At 33.6% G+C, this 10,581-nt stretch overlaps 1 protein-coding gene across 2 annotated transcripts; it reads right to left on the reverse strand.

Moving 5' to 3' along the window:
- Positions 1–1,500: 1,500 nt before the first annotated feature.
- Positions 1,501–9,745, reverse strand: LOC144452009 (uncharacterized). 2 transcript variants are annotated; one of them, XM_078142990.1, is made up of 3 exons: positions 9,518–9,745; positions 7,638–7,786; positions 1,501–4,247 (listed from the first exon to the last, which is right to left on the reverse strand). In XM_078142990.1, exons 1-3 carry the CDS (start codon positions 9,608–9,610, stop codon positions 4,061–4,063), a joined length of 429 nt encoding a protein of 142 aa, XP_077999116.1. In that variant the 5' UTR covers positions 9,611–9,745; the 3' UTR covers positions 1,501–4,060. The 2 variants fall into 2 exon arrangements, with proteins under 2 accessions (XP_077999116.1, XP_077999117.1); XM_078142991.1 differs by lacking the exon at positions 1,501–4,247 and adding an exon at positions 4,730–5,677.
- Positions 9,746–10,581: the final 836 nt, after the last annotated feature.

Raw genomic sequence — 10,581 nt, forward strand, 5'->3', positions numbered from 1 at the left:
ATGTCATGAAGTGCTAGCAAACTAAGGATTTTATGCACACTGAGGTCTGACAAATATAGCTTTCACTTTCCTACACCAAATGCATTACCAATACACATGTAAATGTAAGACATTTGTGACTTCATGAAAGTGCAAAGAAATTCAGAATGTTATGGAATACTTAGATGTAATCACTGGGAATATGCTTTCAGTTCCAAAACCATACATATTTAAACCTATAGTGTCAGGCATTTGTGACTTCATGATGGGGACAGCAAATTCAGAATTGTATTCAATACACTGTACAGTGATCAGATGATATATATATATATATATATATATATATATATATATATATATATATATATATATATATATATATATATATATATATATATATATATATATATATATATATATATATATAAGTGACCTTTTGGTGAAAAATGTAAATACAAAAACGTCTGGCCAGATTAATTTAGATAGGTGTTTTATTTCTTTTCTTGACACTATTCTTGAGTTTCACTCTCAGACTCACTAGAGTCTGAAGATGTGAGACAAGACTTGTCTTTCTTTCTATCTAAAATCAGTGAAATTAAACAATTTCCCTCCTCAGCATCATCAAATGCATCTATCTGTACTAAATATTGTAAAGCATTTAGATGTCTGCGTGGTGTTAAGTGTTTTTTCATCAGTGACTTTGCACTAACTTTGGTAGTTGCCTTCTGGCCGTATATATATATATATATATATATATATATATATATATATATATATATATATATATGTATCCTTGATGGTAATTACACACTGAACCTGTTTCCACAGTGCTAAAATGTATGTATGTATGTATGTATGTATGTATACATATGTGTGTGTGTAAGTGTGTGTGTGTGTGTGTGTGTGTGTGTGTGTGAACAACTTGGTGTATATAAGAGTAATTCAGGGTGTATCAAATTAATCTTGAGTAGTGTTTTTATGCTTCACTAAATAGGTACATACAAACGTAAACACTTCCATTTTAATACATAAATGAAAGTGTAGACATTCAATATTAAAGGCGATATCAAGTGCTATCTCATGCAATGCTAAATTTTCTAACATATTAATTTTTTTCAATGACAAAATATTTCGTGGCCCCCCCTTTCAAACCATGAGAATTTTCATGGCCCCCCCTTCAAGCCTCCCATTTTTTTCATGGCCCCCCCAATTTCTCCCCAGGCCCCCCCCCCCCCCCCCCCTGCCGTAAATTCTGTCCGGTCCCTTAGACAGGCAATACTGACACTCAACATCTACAGGTATATATAGAACTGATAACAAAGTCACTCGAAATAACTGCCATATTTGCTGAAAGGAATGACCCATTAGATTGAAGTGGCCATATGAATGAGGAGTGGGTATTTATTTTGGATTTTTAATTTATAAAACAATTTTATTATAAGTTTGTGGTTTTGACTTTACAAAAAAAGGCAACAAGAAACACCAGATTTCTTTAAAGCTACATGTTTATTTCACCAAGAAAACAAACTTGAGTTAAAGCCATTAAAAGATCACAACACTCTGTATGCATCCAGTGGATATAAAACTCACTTCTAAATACTGATAATTGTAATATTTAAATGTGTCATTATTGATCACACACAAAAATTAGTTAGAGGGCGCTATACAAATGTTTGGCGCCCCCTGTGTCTAAAATTGACTTTCTTTTGTTCGAAGTGGACGGAATCACAATGTAAAAGTGAAAGTGTAATACTGAGTAGAAGTCAGAAGTAAAGCAATGTGAATCAGTTGGACGGATAAAGATGACAGCACCTTGCATGCATAAATTCATTCCACTCTAAAGGCAGTGAGACAAAAAATTCAAAATCACTTTTAAAAAAACTGACATTGCAACCAGGCACAAACTGACAAAACACCTGGTTGGTGTAGCAACAAGGAATGCTTGTTAAACTGACATAGCAACCAGGTAAATTTACATAGCAGCCTAGTAAATTCACATAGCAAACAGGTATAAACTGGCATAGCAACAAGGAGTGCTAATTGGGTACAGAATAAACTTTTCAGATTTTGACAATTTTCAGAACTTCTTGCTAAAACTGATGAGAACAATCAGTGAATGTTGACACAGAATACAAAGAAGTCTAAATTACTGACAAAATCTTTTTCAGGTCTACACTTTGCAAATGACCACCCTGTATGGAATGTTCATGATTGAAAAAAAAGAAAAGAATCTGAGATATGTCTTAATTCTTTGCAACAAGTGGTGTATCAAAAGAATACTTCAAGTATGACATAATACTAGAAATGGTCCATTTTCCCTTAAAAATACCCACAATGCCATTTCTGCACAACAGAATCCATAATAACATAAGTTTATCATATTGCCCAATTGTCATATTTGGTTTGAAATTTGGGTTGAAATGGTCTTGTAGAAATTGCAAAAAATGTAAATCACCTCATATGCATATGATGTGTGTTTGTACATCACAAAAACTAGTAAATTACTGCAACAAACTCAGGTCATTTCCTCTTAAGGATGACACCTAGCAATGGATGAAAAATTCTATGCACTATTGGCAAATTTATATTACTATGCATAACAGTATTGTAGATATGAATAAGGATAGTGACATTCTTTATAACATCTATGGATTTATAGAATTTTGATGGAATCACTACTCACTAGTTTTTCCAATGCACGCAAATACATTGGAATACTGATAAAGGTCAAAGGTTATTAGAGGTTGACAGTCAAAGATCAGGTATCAAGAGGGTCACCACCTCATGTCAGTTTCTGGAGTTTAAGTCTTAACCAATGCTAATACTATAGCTACATGCTAATCTTACTATGCCACATCAACAATTTAGCAATATCATCGATATCTTTAATATTATGCAAAATCAATAATCTGACAATCTGGCAATCAGATCTTTAATTCTATGTCATATCACTACTATGCTTGTTAGTCTGTAAGGTATGCTGTGCTGGGGCACCCTCGCATATCAGTCAACCTCTTTCACCAGTGAAGGTGGACCAACATCTTACTGTCTATAAGCTAGTGTCATCATTACCTATATCTATTACTGTATCTAAAGTGTAAAACAGTTACATTGCTTACTTTTCTACAATGTATTTAAACTCATTTGACCAGATGTACTCAATTGAACATTAAAACATTCAACCGTTTCCCCGTACAGAGTTGTCATTATGTTTGCCTAGAGACTTGCTCTCTGGTTTGACATACTGGCTTGGCAGAGACTTGGCTATTGGCTTAAAAAGATATCCTAGCAAATGACCACCATCAAGCCAGATAACTAAGTCTCTGGGCTATCATTCTGCTGAAGAGTCAAAATTCTCACTTTCTTTATAGAAGTTTAAATATTTCTGACCCTCTGAAACAAAAAAGAGCAAAATGTGTACATTTCTTGGATGTCATAACAAAAAAACTGTGCTTACATCTATATTGCTTGATAAACCAATGTGACAACATTAGATTATAAAGCAACTGTCAGTAAAAAGAACCACTTTAAAAGACAACAATTCGTGATATGTTTACAGTAGTGCAATAAATGATAAACAAACTTGGTGCAACCATTGTCACAACTAAGTGAAGGTGCTAAGTCCATAAACTGTGCTGCATGTTTTCCAACTTCTAATATCTGATATTTTTCTTTTACTTGGCCAAAGTTTCCATGAAAATAGACACAAAATGAAGCAATTTGTTGTACTATGAGGATAAAAATTAGATTTTTTTTCTTCTCTTTTATTTTTTGGTTTAACATTAATTTTCTCCAGTCAAGACAGTCCACATCAATCTGAGGTGATAAAATTTATGTTTTCATCTAAAACTTGAGGGTCACAATAATGCAGCAGGATAAACTCCTCATAAACTTTTACAATTATTTCACTTAAATTTACCTATGTTTTAGAGGGAAACCCCAGATAGGATGAATTTTACAAAGTGACAAAAATTGTATGAATTGAATTAACATGATTGAACATCCATGGAAACTTGGGTTATCAGCTTATAATGAAATACACTGTTATTTCATGAAAACTTTGGCAAATTTCAACAAATTTTTAAGCATATTCAGAGTCAATACAGTAAGCGGGATGACCTCGATAAAGCCCATGGTCTCTCAACACCTTCTCTTTCTGGTTATGGTCCTTGAACATGAGACTTTGTGTACGCTTTGAATCGTCTTCTTCCATTCTTTGTATAATTTGGTTATGCCAGGTACGTTCTCTCAGTAATCGCTCTAGCTCCCTATAGAATTAGTAAAAAGGAAAGAAAAAATATGCCAAGCTTTTGATTAAAAGACAAGATTGGAGATAAAACCACACAGGTATCCACAACCAGAAAGAGTAAAGTAAAGAAAAAAGGAGTTGAAGGGCAAAAAACTCAAAATGTTCTTCTAACAAAAAATCACACTTTTTTTTAAAATTCTCAATCTATCTATCATATTAATCAATTTGAATATACATAATAACTTCCATATCACAAAATAATTAAATTGAAAAGAAAACTGATAATTTTTCAAAGTAAAAAATCAAAAATTAGAGTTTCATAGTTTAAATGAGTAGTTTTAGTTTCTTCTATTTAAGTTCCGTCCCTTATCTGTTTGCATAATGGAATAACCATGAAAAAATACAATATAAATATACCATGTTCCAAAAATAATAAGGGGGGGGGGGGTTTAAATAGATATATATCTAAAATTTTATCTAATAATTATTTTTGTTTCAGTTGTTTGAAGTCAGACATACATTATAAATTTCATATCATTTTGTGAAATTAACGTTTTGAAAACAATTCTTGAGGAATTCTCTGACTTCTTTTTAATGTATCAAGATCAAACGTCAAAGGTTATCATATTTTGTTTTATGGAGATGGTAAGAGAAAAGGTCATTTATGAGTAGTTTCACACTGTCTTTAGTGCTCACTATGATCTGAAGACAATATGAAAGATATTTATACAACTTTCTACATCTAGTATTTGTCTTTGACTTCAATTTAGCATCCACCTTCTCAACCTTGCCTGTAATTATAGTATGTATTTCTTGGCTTTTGATTGGTTGAAGCACCTATGACATCATATAATTTACATATTATCTAACAATATATATTCTAATCTTTGCATGCGGTTTTGCAAATCACACTTGGTGGTGTAGAATGTAAGGTGTAGTCATGGCAACATTCCTATATCTATGCGCCTGTGCAAGATTATAGAACTGTCAAATACTGTTTTCCAGTTATCAGTTGTGTTGCCATGGTTACCAAACAATATATACTATGATTGTAGATTTGGTGTGAGAAAGGTAAAAACTAGGCCTGAGACTTCCCTGTTGTCGTTTTACACAGCTATCCAAACCCAATTTTTGGATGCAGCTTTAAGATAATATTAAATTGCGAAGTCTCTGGACTTTGGTAAGAGATATGTCTGAATTTAGGTGAACTAAAAAACAATGGACAAAGTTATCTGTACTGCTGCCCCCTTTTAAAATAGCATAATTTTGTAAAATACTGCAGACTATTCATATTGTCCTCGGAAAACTCCTTGATTACGGAGTGATTTCGCCTTGGCTCGGTTGTCACGGAGCAGATCTTGAATCAACACATCTTTGTCAGGTTTTTTCATGCTACCAATATTTTCATCACTCCAGATATGTTCCTGCATCAAGCGTTCTAGTTTTTTCCTATGAAAGTCAGTTAAATGGAAAAGACTTAGTCGATCAAGTCCCTGTGACTTGACCCAAACAGTAAGAAAAATATTCACTATGCCTACTTCTACAGTCTGCAACTACATAGCTACATGAAGCGATAAGTCTACGCATGGAAGCCAACAAGATCAGCTAAGTTTTGACATAACAATCTTACTTAGTGAATCACATTAAATCTTTACACCATTAAAAACTAAATCTTGATAAACAATTTTCAGATAAATAGAAGAAACTGCACCGAATCCAAAAAAAATATCTGCACTTATGACAAATTACACTTTTATTTTTGACATGCCAACAAACCATAAAATTGAAAATCTTCCATCTAAGAGCTTGTGAAATGTGAAAATAACATTTCTTAACTACATGAGGATCTAAAAGATCTATTTGTTTCTCTTTTTTTTAGATAAACAACTTGCTGAGTTGACTATTCTTGATCTTCTGGTAGCTAAAACTGGCTGAGTTGAGATCTAGACTTTGATCTTGCGAGTTCTATGTCCTTGTTGATAAAAAAGGACGCCATCTAGTTTTCTCCTAAAGATAACAGAGCCAGAGGACAGCGTAACTATGACTACAATGGTATGACAAGGTGGTTAGCTTGTGTTGGGCTTTGAAGTGCATACTGGTATATATTAGTATCTACTGTCATTTCACAATAAAACAATAAAAGTAAGTCAATTTATAAGTAGAATACATCTAAGACATTCTTCACCATTTCGTCAAACATTTGCAACTTTTTTGGAGAAGGCATTTGAAACTTCTTTAGAAGACGTTTGAAACATTATTGCTAGAAGGTATTTGAAGGATGTAAAATGTGTTTGAATCTCTCTTTCACACAAGATCTTCAAAACTCATCTGAGTCTCTCTACGATGGAAAAGTTTGTTTTACAGACGGTATATGAAAGTTTGTAAAGTGTCACAGAGTACAGAACACTGGTGTGTTACTACAGTGAGAATCTGATGTGTTGTTTTCTTGTGATGTTTTGATGCATTCCCTACAATTTGAAAATATCTGGTATCTAGACGATGTGATAAACAATATACAAGTAGTATGTCTGTTTCTGATGGTTTCATAATGGAAAATTATAATATATATACTTTGCTTTGAGAATGTGACAAGATACAAACCTTGTGGCATCTTCACAGAAAAGTTTCAAATGCCCATCCACTAATTATTCACTGTTTATATTAGGTTCAAACTCTAAACAATGAATACACCAACAATAATAGGTAAAGTAGTATTGACTTTCTTACTTTTTAAAAACTTTTTTTTATATTTAGTATCTCTTTTGATATTGAACTTTTCAATATTAGTATGAAAATAAAAAGATGCACAAAATGGAAAATTTGCCATGTTTTACCATTTTTTCAATACCTATGCAATTGCAAATACCAACACTTTGATGATGATTATGTTAAATAATGAACATTAATTTTACAAAACAAGCAAAAAATTTCAGAAGCAATTTAGGGGATTGAGATTGGGAGGAGAGAGAGTTACAATTAATACTAGGATTGTGAGGGGAAAAAGATGATGATGTGCAAGCAGATGAAACTGTCATATCTTCATTGCACAAGAGTAAACAAACATCTAAACATCAAACATGTATGAAACATGGAAGAAAAGTTTGTGTGAAATCAAAAGCATGCAGAAAAAAACAAAGTAAATTCTGGATTGTTCATAGAGGGCACTAACACTCAAAAATGACAAAAAGACACAGTATACCACTTCATTCACATTTTTAAACAATTCTTAATGCATTGTATTGATCATCAATATGCAAATAAATATATTATTTATTTTCAAATGTTCAACGTAAATATACATTTCGATATTTGCCGATGTAAAAATGGTAAAAGAAATTATATGCAAATAAAGAAGTATACTGTGAGAAGATATCTTAAAAATTACAATGTTCTAATTCTGTCATATTACCTTTCTCTTTCCTGCATTGATTTAGTCATTTCACCCTTGTTGCGGGTACGTAAATGCTGTTCTAGTTCCTTTCTGCGTGCTTCCTCCTGTTGCCTTCGTTCATGTTCCCTTTTTGCGGCATCTTCAGCCTGGCGAGCCTCTTCCTTTGCCTGGCATTACAAACAGGAATTATTAAGAATGAAAAAATTGAACCTCTAGTTAACCTAGACTAGAAGTATCTGTATGGAATTCCAATGTTCAGTTGAAGTAGATATAAAACGTCACAAATTTGACTATCAAGTAGGATTTAGAGCTACTCAGCTTGGTACCACATGCCAACCATATTCTTTAACATACCTAACCACGGATCTCCCCTAATACAGTCATGCTAATACAGATTGTGAACTTTAAACTAGGAATCACTAAGTTGGTTTTTTCATTGGTGTAGGGTCTAAGGTTTTTTTCTATCTTATCTCTTGTTGGCTGAGAATCAGTTGGTTTGTTTTATCATATCTTGTATAGTTTGGTTATCAGTTTGTTTGTTTTATCTTATCTTGTATAGTTTGGTAATCAGTTTGTTTGTTTTATCATATCTCAAGTCAGGTTAACTATTCAATACATAAAGAGATAATGAGAACACTTCACACAAAAAGTCAACTGAAGTGGCACAAACTAGTTAAACTTGCAGATACAATCAAATTTCATAGAAATTCAACTGATGTTCAAATAACATCAAGTGCAGGCATGTGTAACTGAATTATTACTTTGACCTTGACTTGTCTCATAAAACTCCCTCCCACACAATCAACACAATGCCACCCTACCCTCCATTCATTGTCAGTAACTTTTACCTCCAAAACTGTGTTAACATTGTTCAAATACCATTCAGGCTTTTCTATATCCCATGGGAAATATTTGCATTTGTTGCTATTGTTTGCCTATTTTCTGCTTTCCAGCCCAGTGAGTTACTAATACTGCTATTATTTTATTTGATGTGGTCTCTTCACATCACTGCTTCCAAGTTCCAGTGTAAAACTTCAAAGTTTGATACATTCTACACTTTACTTAGCGTTGTTCGACCAAGTATATATTTTCTGGGGCACATTTTTCCCCTAAACTGTCACTGTGAAAGGGGACAATGTGTCTTTACGTAACTGGTGGTGCGTATTTGTCTATAGTTACAAACAACGCATTTACAATGTGATCTTTCACAGAGACTGCTAACACACAAAACCTGTCGTGAAACCACCGAGACAGGATAGCAAACAAACTTCACACAGAGCGCTTTTAGCAGCAACAGTTTATTATTGACTACATGTATACGAATTCCACTAACTGTATTGGAAGTCCATTTAGACGAATTAATTGTTTTGTGGGCGGATACCACAGGAATGATTAGCAACGACTGTGAGATTGTCAGCGTTTACAATCCTGTTTGACGTAAAAGGCATAAAACCCCCGCTGTGCCGACTTAATGTTATGTTAATATCACACTCCCCTGGGGAATACTAGTCCACGATAGGTTATATTTTTTTGTATGATAATACCACATTCGACGATATTTTAAAATTGTAACACCATAATCCAACCGTGACTAGTGCTTTATGTTTATCAATAAACACTGTACACGAAACTTCGCGTTGCATCGATCGATAAAATTAATAAATAAAACGCTAGGCTAAGTCGTAGTCCACATTAATTAGGCATAATTTGTTAGGTATTGTCCAGCTAAAAAACAAGCGCATTTTCAATCGAGTACTTTTCCCGTTAAAATACATTTTCTGTTATTTCATTTAGAAACACGATATTTAATGCTAGATCTATTTTATATAAAATATAATAATGTGATATTTGTTAACATACACCTGTTGCTGTAATAAAGTCAAAGCGGACGCACTCACCATAGAGTCTTCCAGACGATCTATCGCCGCATGTTTGCGGTCGATGATTCGCTGTTTTCGTCTGGCTTCCCAGTGATATGCGCTTTGGCTCATCTTAATGACTTTGACTGTGGATTACAGAGGTTTAAAAGGATATTATGTGGGAAAATCGGCTCGATTTTCCAGAGATACGCCTCAATACTGTAGTGCTTGGTTCGCAAACGATGTTGGGTGTCTGAACGCCGACAGGCTTCAGATGACACTATGGCAACAACCTTGGAAATTAGAACGCATGCGCGACAAATGTCAACATAAACGCAGAAACTAAAGGGGGCGCGCTCATACAACGACTGACGGTACATGTGTATAGTAGGAGATCACTTTATTGCAAATTGCGCACATTTCTAAAAGTGTGAGGATATAAGCTCATATTAAAAGAATTTATCCCGAAACGTTAGCTTTTATTCTGTTCCATTTAGTTATTTTGAGAGTGGACATCCCCATTTGTACCGAGTTTCTTTATTTTGATACCTATATTTCATTCGTTTACAGTCGTTTTTTTTTCGGGAGTGATCGCCTTCTTTCCCGGAACAACAAAATCGAAAACAGAATCGGAAACAAAACGACAATGAAGGAATGATCATGAATATAGGCAGATAAAGAAACATACCCTTATTCATCATATCATGATGTTACTGGGCAACTTTTTTAAAGGAAAGTCTTACTATAATTACATGTAAACTTAGAACAGAGAGATTTATCTATCGAGCTTTATTTTTTGTTCACCCGAACAGAATTGTGAAGCCAAAAAGTCAAGTCTCTGGGTAAATGAAGATGAGCTGATGTAATGTAATGTGTTGTGTTGTGTTGTGTTGTGTTGTGTTGTGTTGTGTTGTGTTGTGTTGTGTTGTGTTGTGTTGTGTTGTGTTGTGTTGTGTTGTGTTGTGTTGTGTTGTGTTGTGTTGTGTTGTGTAGTGTAGCGTTGCATTGCTTTCTATTCTATTCTATTCTATTCTATTCTATTCTATTCTATTCTATTCTATTCTATTCTATTCCATTCCATTCCATTCCATTCCATTCCATTC

Source organism: Glandiceps talaboti, chromosome 22 (assembly GCF_964340395.1).
Source record: "Glandiceps talaboti chromosome 22, keGlaTala1.1, whole genome shotgun sequence".
Lineage (NCBI taxonomy): Eukaryota > Metazoa > Hemichordata > Enteropneusta > Spengelidae > Glandiceps > Glandiceps talaboti.

Excerpts from the sequence above, each read along its gene's own strand:
- LOC144452009 (XM_078142990.1), bottom strand. The coding sequence starts at position 9,610 with ATGAGCCAAAGCGCATATCACTGGGAAGCCAGACGAAAACAGCGAATC. Across the intron at positions 7,787-9,517 it reads ATCGTCTGGAAGACTCTATG|GCAAAGGAAGAGGCTCGCCA; the intron begins GTGAGTGCGTCC and ends TTGTAATGCCAG. Across the intron at positions 4,248-7,637 it reads TCAATGCAGGAAAGAGAAAG|GGAGCTAGAGCGATTACTGA; the intron begins GTAATATGACAG and ends CTAATTCTATAG.